This window comes from Anabrus simplex, chromosome 3 (genome assembly GCF_040414725.1).
Source record: "Anabrus simplex isolate iqAnaSimp1 chromosome 3, ASM4041472v1, whole genome shotgun sequence".
In the NCBI taxonomy this organism is placed as follows: domain Eukaryota; kingdom Metazoa; phylum Arthropoda; class Insecta; order Orthoptera; family Tettigoniidae; genus Anabrus; species Anabrus simplex.
Genome location: NC_090267.1, coordinates 9920958 through 9938117, shown reverse-complemented (window position 1 = coordinate 9938117; position 17160 = coordinate 9920958). Strand labels below are relative to the sequence as shown.

The 17160-nt window shown below is 39.2% G+C and overlaps 1 protein-coding gene across 9 annotated transcripts in view; it reads right to left on the bottom strand.

Moving 5' to 3' along the window:
* The window catches only part of LOC136866606 (oocyte zinc finger protein XlCOF6-like), a 214414-nt gene extending 197821 nt beyond the window's left edge, over window positions 1-16593 (bottom strand). For 5 of the 9 annotated variants that reach the window (XR_011017900.1, XM_068226551.1, XM_068226559.1 and 2 more), the window contains exons 1-3: window positions 16437-16552; window positions 12433-12523; window positions 329-409 (exon numbers count right to left, since the gene is read on the bottom strand). Coding sequence is in view for 2 of the 9 variants with exons in the window: in XM_068226561.1 (XP_068082662.1) it covers window positions 329-409; window positions 12433-12486 (135 nt within the window). In the remaining 7 variants the exon portion in view is untranslated. Of the gene's footprint in view, window positions 1-328; window positions 410-12432; window positions 12524-13859; window positions 13948-14039; window positions 14091-15916; window positions 16313-16436 lie in introns of those variants that run through there. The other 4 variants (XM_068226553.1, XM_068226552.1, XM_068226554.1 and 1 more) reach the window with 4 other exon arrangements.
* Window positions 16594-17160: the final 567 nt, after the last annotated feature.

The following is a 17160-nucleotide window of genomic DNA, read 5'->3' as shown; positions in this document are numbered from 1 at the left end:
ATCATGCAGCAGCTTATCAGTTTGATCAATTAATTCAAATGAAAAATGAAATGTCGTATGGCTTTTAGTGCCGGGATATCCCAGGACGGGTTCGGCTCGCCAGGTGCAGGCCTTTCTAATTGACTCCCGTAGGTGACCTGCGCGTCGTGATGAGGATGAAATGATGATGAAGACAACACATACGCCCAGCCCCCGTGTCATTGGAATTAACCAATTAAGGTTAAAATCCCCGACCCGGCCGGGAATCGAACCCGGGACCCTCTGAACCGAAGGCCAGTACGCTGACCGTTCAGCCAACGAGTCGGACAATTAATTCAAATGTGTTTACCTGTGAAGGTCCTGGCTCTGTCAACTCTGGTTTGGTTTCTACCTTTACACGTGCCACTGCTGACTCAGGTTCAAAATGTTCCTGCAGGAAAGTAAATATATTAGACACACTATCAGACTCATCTTGTGGTCTATCTTAAAAATTGGTCGTGTTCAATCTGGACAAGATGCCTTGAGAAAGTTCTCTCATGCAGAAGACATTTTATAGTCTTCCCTCTACAAGCAGCCATCAGTACACAATAACGATAGATATGACAAAACCATAACAAGTTTTACAACCAGAAAAACCTTGTTTATGAAAAGAACTGACAGGATTTCCTGCTACACAGACAGTAATTACAGATTAAGTATACTTATAACAACCTTGCTATACACACGGTCACCTTGACACACAGCCAAACCTGTCATGTTTTTATCTCACAAATACTGAACTACTAGCTGATGTACCCGTACTTCGCTACGTGATTCTCAGAAAGACTGACTTTGTGGTTTTCCTATCTGAAGTCAACATAGGACATTACAAAAACATCAGTACAAAAGTAACGATTAAAAGCAATGTTATCACATAAAATACTCGATCAAATGAAAAGCCACACATTTTCTCACTTTTAAAAAACAGTACCACAGTGCCGATCTAACAGTGTAAAGTTACAGAGCTGGAATGACTAGGCTGCAGACAGCCGTGAACACTCCTCTGCCATTATTCTGTTAAGTATGCACACTGCTCATTCCAATCAGTGCCTCAGAGTAGGGATTGAATAGCTTGAATGCTATGATGAACCAGTGTGTTAGGGATCAGTAGTATCGGAAAATGTATGAACCAGAGGAATGGCATGCTAAAGAAGAAACTTATATAACTCCCCAGCTCTTTCCTGCTAATATTTAGGCAGGCTGTTACACTCGAAATGAAAGGGCAAGTTGGCCGTGTGGTTAGGGGCGCGCAGATGTGAGCTTGCATCTGGGAGATAGTGGATTTGAAGCCCACTGTCATCAGCCCTGAAGATTACAAGTAACTAACCTCAAGTTTTAATCCATACTGAAAGTCGGTTCAATACAATAAATAATGTTTTATTTTAAACCACCTATTCAATACATTAAAAGGTTATTACATTTAGTGTTTCACCACTAATATAAATATATAAGTGGGACATGTCTCACATCATCAGCCAATCTAAACTCTCAAAGGCTGGTTTATGTTTACAACTAATGACTATTTGTACATTTCACAATCTTAAACTTACTTTACTAATATCACAGAAGGCAGAATCACTGGTAGCGTGCCTTATTAACTAGAACTTAATATTGGAAAAGACGATAATTATACATTCATTTATAATTATGGTAGAATAAGTTTGCTCTCAAATATTTACAAACATTTATGTCTAAAGTCTTGAAGAATGACTTGTAATTCAAACTTAAGAACTTATGATAAGGTCATACACATTTAAAGTTTAAATCGTGAGATCGGGCTAAAAGTTTGTTATCCTTTGAGGATGAGTCAACGAAATTCTAAGATTTGGTCATCTTGTTGATTGTAACATGTGACAGGTTGAACTTTAGTCTTTAAGAAGTTTGAACTTTTGTAGTCATTTGACACCGGTAATGTTGTTGATTGAGTATGTATTTGTTGACATCAATGACCAAAGCTTTGAAGCAATGAATTAAAATGGAGCGTAGTTAAAAGGGACGTGATTTGACGAACAATGTAGCTGCAAGTTTTTAAATAGACTATCACTTGTTGGCATGTCTGTAACAAGAAAAAAGATTTGAGTGAGTGTCGAATGTTGTGTTACTAGTTGAGTGTGCACTAAGGAAACGTCACTTACCCCTCTTATTACTGCTTGTCTGTCTAGTGTTGTCTACTAAAGTTGTGTAGTAACTGCCTGTTCTTCTGCGTCTCCTCCTTGTGTTGTACGACTGAGATGGTAGGGGCTGGGTGGGAGGGAGTAGGGGTGGTCGGAGTAATGTTAGTAGGTGTGGCTTTGGGAGGGGAGAGTGTAGAGGAGGTACAGAGAGGGGTTGTGTTCATTAATGTTACTTGAATACTGGTTGTTTTGGGGATAAAAACTTTAGCAAAATCACTTTTCTCTAGGTTAAGTGTTTGTAAAATTTTAGGCAATTTTTTTTTTTTTTTTTTGCTACTTGCTTTACGTCACACCAACCCAGATAGGTCTTATGGTGACGATGGGACAGGAAAGGCCTAGGAGTTGGAAGAAAGCGGCCGTGGCCTTAATTAACGTAGATATGAAAATGGGAAAGCATGGGAAAACCATCTTCAGAGCCGCCGTCAGTGGGAATCGAACCCACTATCTCCTGGATGCAGGCTCCCAGCCGCGCGCCTCTAACCGCACGACCTACTTGCCCGGTTAGGCAATTGTTCATGTAAAGGAGTTTTTAAATTTTATTTTCTATTTTTGTCAGTTATGTTCCCTCTTCTATTTATTTTTTTGATGATTTTTAAGTCTTTCTCTGTAGTGGTAAACTGGTGGCCTGATTCTCTCATGTGAACACTCATAGCAGAATGTTTATTGACTTTTGCAGCATTGACATGTTCAAGGTAGCTAGTAAGAAAGCTACGTCTTTAAGATGTTTGGTTCTTGAAAGAAGGCTTAAAATCTAAGTTAGTACCTACATTTTTAATATCTATAGAAAGAAATAACATATATAATCCAAACGTAGCTGATACTCAGAACAAAATAAATGAGATCTGGCTGAAAAGTGAAATTAAGTTACTCTACAGGAAGAAATCATTTCTAAACTTGCAATTATACGTGCACACTTGGAATTTTCTCAACTATTATCTCCTCTATAATGGATATCTATCCAAAACTGTATAACAAAAAAGCTTGTTGCTGTTTTGGACATGAAACAGAAAACCCTGGATAACAAACGCTTCCACTTAAAGGAAAACAAATTAAATTCAAACAAACTTAACAATAGGGCAAATTAACCTAATTCTGATCTAAAAAAACATTCCCACCACAATCAATCTATCAGATACAGACTTCACGGATAATCAGATGAACCTACTCAATAAAGGTTCAAAATCTGATTGGCCTCATTCACAAAAAATAGAAGACGAGATCACCGTAGTAGCAGAAGTCGAATCTAACCTAAATAAATAGACGGCAGATTTACAAAATTATAACAGGTCTGAAGTCAAAAAGAAATACCCAACTTTCATAACAGAAAGAAAGAATGACCTAATCCTACTCTCACAAAACAAATCATGACACTAAAATCTAACTTAAACAATAACAACATAATCGTTGATACAGATGTTGATTCGCATAGGGAACCTGAAATATTTGTCCCAAATGGGTAAATTTATAATAGCAACAGAAATGGTACGTTATTGGACATTATAAATTTTCCAGCTAACTAATTCCTAGTTGCCAGCGTTTCACCCCGTGTGCTACATTGGGCTCATCAGTTGGTACTTAGCACACCCACCCAGACGCATGGCTAGTGCATACAACAGAGGACACTGCGTAGGCTACTTGGAGCCACTGGCAGTGCCAATGCATTTTGAGAGATTTTGACTAATCACCAAAAATTGATGCCTGCTTGGCCATCAGATGACATAGATGTTGATTCCCATAGGGAACCTGAAATATTTGTCCCGAATTAGTAATTTTATAATACCAATAGAACTGGTCTGGTATTGGGCATTATAAATTTTCCAGCTAACTCATCCCTGGCTGCCAGCGTTTCACCCCTGTGTGCTAAGTTGGGCTCATCAGTTGGTACTTAGCACACCCACAACAGTCAACACATAAAATAAATAAACATGTGTCATAGATAGGAAACACCAGATAAGAATTTTGCCCAACAATACCAAAAAGGAAAGATCAGAAAACGAGCAAATTATGCCACATTTACAATATCCAAAAGTTTAAGGAACATCAAGAAAAGAATTATGAACGGTGAAAACCAGAGGCAATAAGAGTATAGTTAATAACGAAAGAACTCCAATCAAAGATTGCAGGGTAAGGATGAAGAAAAATACAAAAAGGGGATGGAAATAAGGATCAAATCTATAGGAAATATTCACTTCGCCGGGCAGTGTTTATAAAAGAAGTCTCACTAGTGCGGAATTAGTAATAGATGTCGCAAACAGGCCATGTAGTATTTAGATAACAGTTCTCATTGTCCAAAGCAAAGTCTGTATTTAAAAAAAAGGTAAGAAAGGAGTCTGCAAGCATAAGTTTAAATGCCGGTAAGCTGCAAGAGCAAAAGTGGGTAGAGGCCAGACAGCCTAATGAAAAATTTAAAGTCCAAATAACAAGTTCATAGTACTTGCTCACCAAGCAGTCTACAGGTATTGGAGCAGAAGTTCGCTACTTCACCACTTTGATACAAAGACAGACTCGTTTTTGAGGGATGGAGCCCCAGAATATAAAGCACAATGGAAAAGTCTAGATGTATACAGAAAAAGAAAGACAGCATGTTCCAGAATGACCACAGCACAATCACTTGTCCATACGTGTTGAACAGGAACGTGCGGCATAGCAGGTGAAGATCGTAGCACCTTGAGGGAGATGACATCACAGTCACATGTTCAGCAGAGTAGGTGACAGCGGGCGAGCACAGCAGTAGAGAGTGAAAGGTCGCAGCAGAGCAGTCGATGAAAATGCGGATGCGGAAGGTAGAAATAATAAAGAATATGTAGTGGAGAGATCGTAATATATTCCCACATGCTGGCGAAAAGCGAAGCGACAATGAAGGTGTTGAGACGATGCCGTGTCGATCTTCACAAGGGGCGCCAACTTGGAAGAGCGATGATTGAGACTAGAAGAAGAAAGCAGACAGACGAGAGATGATGTACCCAAACGAAGAGGGAAATATGAGGATAAAGGAGAGAGAAAATGTAAAGAGAGAAAGAGAAAAAGGGGAGGGGAGAATGAGGAGAATGGACCGGTCCAAAAAACGGGGGAAAAATGCAAGATGAATGGGAGGAGTTCAAAAGGCAGAGAGGTGATACATACATTAAAAAATACAATATAATATTATACAATATAGAAAAAAGACATGTGGCATACATTATATAAATAAAGGATTATGGAACGGTGTCCTATATAAAAAATAAATTCCACGAGGTGAAAGTAAATAAGAAAGAGAAAACAAGGGCTATGCACTCATGGGGAGTCTGCGTAGGAACGGGGTTGTGGAGAGCATTTCATGAGCAGGAAAATGTTTAAAAAGGATAGTTAAAAAAAGTCCATAGAAAAAGATAAAATACAGAAACAACACAAGGACAAAGAGAACCAAAGGGAATAACTACCCCAGGAAGAAAATGTTTCCCTAGAATCACAAACAAAACGAAGGGAGCACGGGAAGGAGAAAAACAAAAAGAAAAGAAAAAAAGGAAACAGGTTAATTAATTTCTGAAGTTGAGAGAGATGGACACGTTTAACATCAAGAGAATCAGAAGGGGATTGCAAAAGAGCATTAGCAGGGTTAGGCAAGGAAATAATATGAAATGGGCCTATCTTTTTTTTTTTTCGTTATTTGATTTACGTTGCACCGACACAGATAGGTCTTATGGTGTTGATGGGACAGGAAAGGCCTAGGAATGGGAAGGAAGCGGCCATGACCTTAATTAAGGTACAACCCCGGCATTTGCCTGGTGTGAAAATGGGAAGCCATGGAAAACCATCTTCAGGGCTCCTGACAGTGGGATTCGAACCCACTATCTCCTGGATGCGAGCTCACAGCTGCGCGCCCCTAAGTATAAGGCAATGGGCCTATCCACCGAGGGGCTAACTTAGCACAGAACTGACAACTGGAGGAGCTTTGGGGGGGAGGGGGGGTGATTAAGGGGGAGAACCAAAAAACCATATCACCAAGTTTAAAAGTAGACGATATATGACGAAAGTCGTGTTTTCTTAGAGATAAGTTGAGCAGTACGAAGATTAGAAAGGGCTTCGGTCCAAAGAGATTCAGTAGATTTAAAACATTGGATTCTAAAAGGGTGTGAAGATCCCAATTAAGAGATAAGGGAGTGTGAAGATCTGGCCCAAAAAAATTAAGCGGGTGTTTGGGGGGTGGCACAATTTATACTAGAATTGAAAGCAAGGGCTAGGGCAGAGAGATTTATATCCCAATCCTCAGGGTGGGAATTGTGGAAGAGTGAAAGAGCAATTTTAAGATTATGATGATAATGTTCGACATTGTTAGCCTGGGGCTAATATGGAGAGGAATTAATTTTCTTACTTCTTAATTGCAAACACATATAAAAAACTTCAGAAGTGAAAATGGAGGCATAATCACACACCAAATTAGAGGGTAGGCCAATAAGAAGAAATACAGAGTTAGAGAGAAGATTAATAATAATGTGGGAAGAAATTTTGCGTAGTGTCAAGAACCAAATATTTACAAAACCCATTTAATAAGGTGAAAATATACGTGTTACCACCCGATAAGCAAACAAGAGGTCCAACCAGAACAACAAAAAAGGTTTGAGCTGGTTAAGTAGGAGGAAAAACAGAATGTAAGCCCGTAGATTTAGTATTTAGAGGCTTCGCCAACTGACAAGGTTCGCAAGTGGAAACATATTGACGAATGCATTTACTCATTTGTGACCAACAATGCGAGCGTAAGTCCTGGTAAAACCAAAATGACCTCCCATGGAAGAAGAGTGAAAATAAGAAAGTATCACAGGTTGAAGAAGAGAGGGAACGACTCTAGCAGAAGATTTAGGGATGAGCTTAACAAGAAGAAGACCTCTGGATAACGAAAAAGGACCTTGATATGAGGGATCAGAAAGCAAGGTTTTCGTCTGAATCCAAAAATCATCGTAAGATGATGAGATTGGCAAGACTGAAAAGATAAAGCGAAGTCAATTAATGAACAAATTAAATGATCCAATGAGGGTGCATCAAGGATGGTAATTGACTGCGAATCAGGAGGGGAAAAAGAAATGTCAGAAGAAGGGGTGTAAAAAAACAAGATAAAGCATCAGCAACAGAATTCTGTATACTGGAAATGAATTTAAGAGAAAATTTAAACCTTGAAAGACGCAATAAACATCAACCAGTTTTGCTGATCTTGGGAGCATTTTGGAGAAGCCATGAGAGGGAACGATTATCAGTTTTTACGATAAATTCTCTGATCAAGGTAATCAGAAAAATGTTTGAGTATAGTTACCAAGGCTAAGGTTTCACGTTCGTAGATAGAATAATTGTGTTCAGTAAAAGAAAGAAGTCTACTGAAATAGGGAATGGGCAAAGGGGTGCCAACAACCACCTGATTAAGAACACCAGAAATTGCATGATTAGAAGCGTCGGTGTGTACTTCAAAAGGTAAAGAAAAGTCTGGAAACTGCAGGATAGGAGCTTTAATAAGAAGAGATTTAAGGGTTGGAAAAGCATGTTGTTGAGTATGTGTCCAAAGAAATTTAACATTTTTACACTTAAGGTAGTACAGGAGTTCAGCAATATGCGAAAAGTTGGGAAAAAATGGTTATAAAAAGAAACCATTATTAAAAATGTGCACAATTGCTTAATATTTTTAGGGGTAGAAATTTGAGTACCGGTAATAGCAGCAGTACGGTCAGGATCAACAGATACATCCTGTGAAGAAATAATATGCCCTAAAAATTTTACAGAAGTTTGAGAAAGGGAAATTTTAGAAGGGTTGTGGGTAAGACCCGCAATACAAAGATGAGAAAGCACTTCCGTAAGATGAGTAACATGAGAAAGCTTAGAGCTGGCAGAATCTAAAGGAATGTGATAAAAAGCAGAATTACAATCAAATATGGAAAAATATTTAGCATTGGCAAAAAAAAAATTGAAAAGCATTTTGCATCTTGGGAAGAAGATAGGCATCATATTTAATCTCATTATTGAGACGAAGTTAATGTACAACAAAACATGTAGAACGATTAGACTTATTAACAAGAAAAGCCGGTGAGGCATAATTAGATGTAGAAGGGATAGTACCATCAGAAAGCATTTTAGAAACATGTTGCTGTAAAAGTTTCATACGAGGTGGACTTGAATGGTAAGGGGGTGATCTGCCGCAGGAAATATCCACGAGATCAATACGAGTTTCATAATTATGAGCAGTTCCAAGATGTTCCATAACAACATCCAAAAATTGAGCAAGTAAAGAATTTAAGACGAACTGCTGAGAAGTAGTAGCATAAATATGTGAGGTAGCAAGAAGTTGCACAGTAGGGTAATCAGAAGGATTGATCAAAGGAATCTGAGTCGCAGAATCAAAATGAAAAGAAATAGAAGATTTCCGAGTATGAAGAGTTAAACCGGTGTGTGAGAAAAAAATCATACCCTAATATAAGAGGTATACGAATATCTTGTGCGACGCAAAAAGTAAAAGACCATGAGAACTTAAAAATCTTTATAGTAAGAGTAAGTTTACCAAGAATATGTAAAGGGTGGCGAGATACTGAAGTACAGAAAAACGTAATTGAAGGTGTGAATGCAAGGAGTGAGATAGAAGCTCCCGAGTCCAATAAGGCAAGGGAAGGGACGTTCTGTAGTAAGGCTACAGAAAAACATAAGCAGTTCTAAAATGCGACATAGGGAGAGACAGATGGCAGATCCCAACAGCCTACATACGGCGGGAGACAGCGTTTCCCACAGGAGGAGTAGAACAATTACGGGCGATGTTGCCATGACCTTGACAGCAAAAACAAGAAAGAGTGGTAGTAGGTGGATTGAGGGAAGGTGTGAGAGGAGTGGAAGGGAGAGGGAAATAACAAATGTAGAAGGAGAATAAGAGGCATTACAGTAAGAGTTAAAAGTATCCATTTCAGCTATGTGATAAAGGTGAGAAATAGAGGTGGGAGGAGAGAAAGGATTAATTAACTGGCAAAAGGGAGGAGCAGCATAAAAGCGAACAAGTGAAATAAGTTCCTAAGGGTGTTCAGATATGGCCAGAACGTCAGCAAATCCAATAAGAGAATCTAAAAAATCATAAGTTGATTCCTCTGGACATTGATGACGACACAAAAAGAAAGAAATTAATTGCTTGCGAATTTCATATCGATGAAAGTAATTATGTAAAGTGAATGAAATTTCATCCAATCGTGAAAATCAGACATTCTGTAAAAGGAAGTTACTTAAATGACCAGAAGTTTTAGAGTACAAAACAGAGAGTAAATGAGAAAATGAGGCTAAATTTGTTATTAAAATTTTACGAGCGGATGCATTGAACTAAGTTGGGGAATGGAATCTACACATTACTTGATAAGATGAAAATTAATTGCTTGTGAATGGGAAGAAGTAGGAGATGGGGTAGGAGATTCATACAAAAATTGTGGAGAAGGGGTGTATGGTGGTGTGGGATCAGGTTGAGAGGTGGGTATGAAAAGGTTGAGAGGAGAATGAGGTGACTGACATAAATTTGGTTTGGTATTAGGAAATAAGAACCGGGTCCGTGGTGTAGGAGTAGCGTGCCTGTCTCTTACCCGGAGGCCCCGGGTTCGATTTCCGGCCAGGTCAGGGATTTTTACCTGGACCTGAGGGCTGCTTCGAGGTCCACTCAGCCTTCGTGATTAGAATTGAGGAGCTATCTGACGGTGAGACAGCGGCCCCAGTCTAGAAAGCCAAGAATAACGGCCGAGAGGATTCGTCGTGCTGACCACACGACACCTCATAATCTGCAGTTCTTCGGGCTGAGCAGCGGTCGCTTGGTAGGCCAAGGCACTTCAAGGACTGTAGTGCCATGGGGCTTGGTTTGGTATTAGGAAAGAAGGCTGTGTAATCAGTAGATGGTTCAATTTTCAGAGAAGAGGTAACGTAAGAGGGCAGATCAGAAGACAAAGTAGAATCTGGAGTGAGAGAAGAATTATGGGACAATAAGTCATAATCATAACACGGATTTGGAGCAGACAAATTGGAACAAAGTCGTTGACTGGACATTTTTCCCAACAGCTCAATTTCTTCTCAGGGTATCCGATTGTCAAGTAAAATCTGGAGATTTTACACTAGGTTTCGCTTTACGTGAGGTCGAAGAGAATGGCGATCCACGGTAAACTTAGCTGTGGTCGTTTGATATAGACATACCATCAATTAATTATTTCTCCTAACTAAGGTACCAACGACATGAGAACTCATTATATTCAAATTGGGTAAATCCCCTGAAACGTCACAAAAAAAAATTTCCTCAAAAACTTCAATTAAAATTAATCCAAGCACAACTATTCCCAATTTTAGACTACTGTGATACGGTACTAGTCAATCTAAATGCTGAACAAGCTTTGAGACTTCAGCGAGCACAAAACTCATGCATACGATATGCCTTCCAACTGCGACATGACGCTCATGTTACACAATATTTCAAAACATTGGGATGGCTACGCATATATGAATGAAGGAATTTTCACCTAATGACACTTGTTTACCAAGTTTACCTCTCTTCTAATTTTAGTTTTCTTTCCTCATTCCATGAAATTAGTACCCGTTCTGGTTCTCTAGTTAAAATTCCACTAATACGAACGAATTTCTAGAATGGACATTTGGCACCTTACTTCCCCTCATAAAATCAATTCTGCCTGCTGAAAGTTTTTCCTGGGATCATAAAACTGAGTTGTGTGAGTCATTGTGTGTAGGTTGTGTGAATGGGTTTCCTTCATTATTTTTTATTATTATTATTATTATTATTATTATTATTATTATTATTAGTATTGTCACACAAGCTGCGGTACTGATATGTAGAAATAACTTAGTCTTAGAATTATCTGTCCATAGTATTATTTCCTTTTAGAATTCCTATGTCTCACTTCTATGTTTACATTTTTAAATTTTATTGTTTATAGTGGTTAAGTGTAAGGGAGGGCTGTGAGCTCTAACTTCGCCACAAATGTAAATCAGAAATCGATAAATAAATAAATAAATAAATAAATAAATTATCAACTAGTGTTAATAAGTTACAACTGGCATAAAAACTGAGCAAGAACGCCGATGACAAAAATTGTCTCTCCCACAACTTTAAAATGAAGCACTACAAGTCAGCCATTCACCCGAAGCCTTATATCCTTAGGATGTCTAATATTCAACAGGGAGGGACACACAGACAAGCTCAAAACTCAGGAGAGAAAAAATTGAGGAAGATATTAGGACCAGTCAAGGAAGGGAATGAATACAAAGTGGATCCAACCAAGAGCTCTATAAATAACATGAAAAAATCATGCATGTAGCCAGGAAGAGACACCTAGCATTTTATGGACATGTATACAGGATGCATCCTGCCAGATTGACCAACCAGTTGCTTGTTTACTGGCAAAAGAGGAAGACCCAATCATCATGGTTGATGGAAGTAAACAAAGATCTGCAGGAACTGGGAGGAACAGAAAGGGATATACAAGACTGGACATCTCTCAGGAGGATGCTTAAACAAAGGAAGTTCCAGGACAAAGCAACAAGAATGAAAACAGGTTCTCTCTGGACAAAGGAGAGAAAGGAACACAGCAAGAGAAAGGGCAAACATCAAAACCCCCCGCAAATGTAATAGTTGAATACTGTGGTCCTCATTCGGTCTATACGAAACAAGAAGAATAATGATAGGACACATTTGAAGACAACCAGAACTTGTTCAGTTACTTTTCGAGTGAAGTGTAGGTGATATGAATGGTAGGGCTATACCAAGATAAGAATATGACAAGCAGATTAGAGCAGACGTAGGATACAGTAGTTACGTAGAAATGAAAGGATTAGCACAGGATAGGGCGGCATGGAAGTCTGCATCAATCTATGGACTGCTGACTCGAGAAACTACATCAACCACCGCTCAACTGATGGCCATCGACAGCGACATGCTACATTGTACAGGAATGAAACCAGGCTGCCATCTAGATGTGTCATGCAATGAAAGGAGGCACAATTAAACACCCACTAAAGTACTCTTCAAAAGATGGCAAGTTTATGTTTCTTGTTATGTACCGAACTTTATTGAAAATGAAAATTAATTCTAGATTTTAGAATGCAATAAATCATTTGGAATAACCCTGTATAATCACAACCTAAAAGAGTAGTACACTATGAGATTTCATTTCCAATACTACGACTAATTCCTTTAATACAAATTTTTGAACATGAATTGAATTCCAGTCACTACAAAGTAACCTGGAATGATACTTACGAAATGTCCTTCACGCCAGACTCGTTCCTTCTTAATCACAATTTTCTGGTCCATTTCAAACAGCAGCAGAAGTATTTACATGAATTGTCTACTGAAACAAGAAAAATAAAATATATATATTATTATTTTTGGAGTCAAAGTGTACAGACCAACGATGTACGACTGCATGGAATACAAATCACAGGCATATGGATTTTATTTCAAACACCTCACATGCACTGGCTGGGACTGAACCATGGGCAACTTGGTGAGAAGCCAGTGGCCACTCAATGTCTGTAGACTGGTTTGATACAGATCTCCATATCCCCATATCGTGAGCTATCCTCCAGGTACATAGACTGGTTTCATACAGATCTTCACACCACAGTATCCTGTGCTTACCCAATCTTTTCTATGTAACTATTACATCCCCCATCTGTTCTAATATGTACCAATGCCCAACCAAATTCCTACCCCATACACTTCCCTTTGAAATCAGCTGATTGATTTCTGGGTTTTGCAACATGCATCCTATTAATCCTTTCTTTCTTTCTAAATGTCAATTTGTACCAAATTTTTCTCCTTTTATCAACCATATTCGCTATCACTTTATTTCTGACCTGAATGATCCATTTGACTTTTGACACATTTCAGTAACATTATACTTTCTAGCAACAACATTTAATATATGCTAGATAACAGATCCAACTGAAACTACGGCGGTGAGTTTGTCTGGAGCATTACCAGTTGACATACTGTGTATTTGCTGAGCAATGTGACAAAAAGACATGCCTGGCCATGGCAAAACCACAGACAATCCTGAGCTTATCTACCTCTTACAGAGGACTGCACACGGCCAAAAGAAAAGAATTAAGCAAATTTGATGCGTATCATACAAGTTTGAAAATGGACAGTTTACACAACGGATATTAAGAACCTATATAATCATATGATGTGGTGTAAAAGAAGACTGCTGAAGGTGAGATGGGTAGATTGAATCACAAATAATGAGATAATGAATCGAATTGATGAAAGGAAATTAATTTGGTTACATTTAATGAGAAGAAGAGAGAGAATGAGAGGACACTCAGGAATTTTTCAGTTAGGTTTTGAGGGAAGTGTAGATAGTAAGAATAGCAGGGGTAGATCAAGGCATGAATATGACAAAACGATTAGAGTTGGTGTAGTAGTTACTTAGAATGGAAAAGGTGGAACAAGGCCAGAATTCGCCGGCACAGCTATGACGACATACTTACGGGACCTCCTGGGTAGGAGGGGTTTCGGGTGGGGAGAAATCAAAACATACTGAAGAAATTTCGCATTTACTTTCTATGTCTTCACCTTCTTTCAACTCCCGCCTGTATTTCACCGGCGTCCATTTAACCTAATTTATACGTACTTATTCCACTTACATATTCGCATACTATACTCATTTTACTTAAGTTTACCTGTCATAAATTCCTGGCGATAGGTCGTCTTGAACCAGCGATCTCCAACTCCGTAGTCCATCAGCTTATCCACTCAGCTAACATGTTACTTGATAATTTGAGGTGTAAACAATGTATATAGAGATACATATAGTACATTACCAGTAATAGACATGGCATTGCAAAGTAATTAATAATTACCCCCAAAAGATGACTCTGTCGTCTCTCTCTCAACTGTTGCCAACGAAACTTCTACGAGGAACAAGAATACATCAAACTCAAATCACGAGTTTCAATACCGGCACTGTGATTATTGTTTGAAGAGGGAGTACAACTAAATAACAGACGAAAACAAACCAGTCGTGGGTCGTGTCTCCAGCTATGTTATAGTCGTGATTACTGTCTTAAGAGGAAGTAGGCTTACAACTAGAAGAAAGCAATTGAGTTGTGTGTCCAGCTCTGTCATAGTCGTGATTATTGTTTTAAGACGAAGTACAACTAGCCAAAACAACTCCTGTTTGGTGCTGTATCCATAATAGTAATTATAATTTTAAGAGAGAGTACATCTACGTAAACACAAGAAGTCCATCTTCTGTCCACTCCTCTGTCAACTTATGGTGAGTACCCATATATTCATATCCTGTCTCAGTGAATTGCAGTATACTCGTACGTATAGTGTTGCCTTCCCATTCGTGACGTAATCACCAAAAGTGTACTTCCAACAACAGTCGCTGAATTAGCAATGCTGTCGCACCTAACCGAACCTAACCTAACCTCTCACTACCAGTGGTTTCCTTTGGATCACAACCTAACCTGTCACTATCAGTGGTTTTCCGTGGATCACTCCGTTCAATTAGCAACGCTGTCGCACCTAACCAAACCTAACCTAACGTGTCACTACCAGTGGTTTTCGGTGGATCACAACCTAACCTGTCACTATCAGAGGTTTTCGGTGGATCACTCCGTTCAATTAGCAATGCTGTCGCACCTAACCAAACCTAACCTAACGTGTCACTACCAGTGGTTTTCGGTGGATCACAACCTAACCTGTCACTATCAGTGGTTTTTGGTGGATCACAACCTAATCTTCACTATCAGTGGTTTTCGGTGGATCACTCCGTTCAATTAGCAATGCTGTCGCACCTAACCAAACCTAACCTAACGTGTCACTACCAGTAGTTTTCTGTGGATAACAACCTAACCTGTCACTATCAGTGGTTTTCGGTGGATCACTCCGTTCAATTAGCAATGCTGTCGCACCTAACCAAACCTAACCTAACATGTCACTACCAGTGGTTTTCGGTGGATCACTACCTAACCTGAAACTATCAGTGGTATTCGGTGAAACACAATTGCTTTCGTAAGGGATGCTAGAGACCTGTTGGTCTCTTCGCGGTTCTAACCTGGGGGCTTCCCTTTGTTTGTCCCCAGACCGATGGTTTTGCCACTAGCCGGACCTAACCAAACGAGACCAATGCTTTTCGTACTTGCCGGACGTGCTTAATACTCCTAAAGTTTTCGCGACATCAAGTCAGCCCCATCATATCGTACCGTTAATACCTATTTCACGAACCAACTAGTCAAGCTGTAACCCAATCTAGTGCCTGTAAATTGTGTTACGCAGTCTCAAACAGCTAAATATAACAGACCATTAATTCATACATTTAGCGGCCGCTACAAGTCCCTTCGAATTATCCGCCATGTTTACAAACATCAGCTCGCCAAACACGTCATATATGACGTCATATAGACGGACAAGCAGCGGCCGCGGAGCCCGTGCTCGCCCGTGCCGGCGGATCCTGGACTTATACCGGAAAAGGTTAGAAGGGGATAGGGTGGCAAGGTGTGCTGCATCAAACCAGTCAAAGGACTACTGATGCACACAACAATTAATACCGGTACCTTTCAGATTAACATCCTTTAAACACAATTAATGTTACAACCCCCACAGATTCTGTTTTGAATAGTATTTAATCTGAAATAGACATTCAGGTTATTGGGTTGTGTGGAGTACATCTAGTAGAGGCTATATCACTATAAAAAGTCAAAAACACACCTGTGGGAATTTAACACATTACCTCATGTCATATGATGTCGACTTGTAGAAGAAACTGGCGTTCAAGCGACCGAAATACAGTTAAATTGAAATTTCTGCATATGGCAGCTTAGATGGTTTGGCACATTGGTGTTTTTATTTGCAGAGAAAAGTGAAAAAAAACCACAATTCTTTAATGAAACGAGCCGTACAGAAACAACATAATTACGGGGATAAAACTGCCCTACAAGTTAGTCATAACTGAGTGAGTTAGTAACCAAAAAGCAGTAGTAAACAACAGAACGCCACTTCGAAACCGAAACGCTCACAGGTAATTGCCGTATTTGGACAATTATAACTATTACGGCCCTCTTTGTCCAGACGAATATACCCTCGGTACTAATCGCTTACTTAATAATTATACCCAGCATGAAGTTGGGTTATGGCACAGAAAACGACCAAGCATATGCCGCACATCTGAGTACCTAAAGCAAAACATCAACTAACAATGCATAACGACCAGTTAAGGAATGGAAACAAATATTCTACACAATGATACACACACTCAAGTAATTCATGCAGTTTTTCACTCGAGATTGAACAACTGTACCGCTAATTTGTCTGGAAACGCGCTGAATTTTTAACGGCAATGAAGCAACGTAACCATCGCACTGCAAACTGCTCTATAATTATCGCAGCTTGCTTATCGACAAGTGTGAAGAAATCTTTTTCTTCTTGATATTTGATTGGGCTCGGTATTTAACTAACACCCAGTTCCAATACTGTATGAATGAAACAAGCGTGAAGAGATACTACCGTACAAATGTCTTCTAGGTTACTCCTTCTTCTTCTTCTCCTTCCGCTTCTTGTCTTTCCCCTTGGTTAGTTGTTGGACATCGTCGTAAGACGCAACGTCCAGTCACTGGTTTGCGGGTTAATTAATGTCTGGGAGAGGTGCCAACGTTAGAAGAAATTAGTAAACTACGAAAGAGTAGGGTTAGCTATGTAATGAAGCTAATTACAGCAGGTGATGATGAAACTTAGGAAAAAAAAAACAATTTTATTTAGGCTAAGCTATCAGGGCATAACACAAAAACACTGGGATACAAGGTTCTAATTCTTCACGTCTGTGTGTTCTATCTTACTACAAACAAACAAGACCGGACCACAAATAGGGGTTGGGATGTGAACGTCCGTACCTAGAGGAAAGGAAAAGGTTACAACTGTATGTTACAGGTAACTAAAAAATTGAGTATTAAGTCTACAACGCGAAAAGTCGTTTGGAAC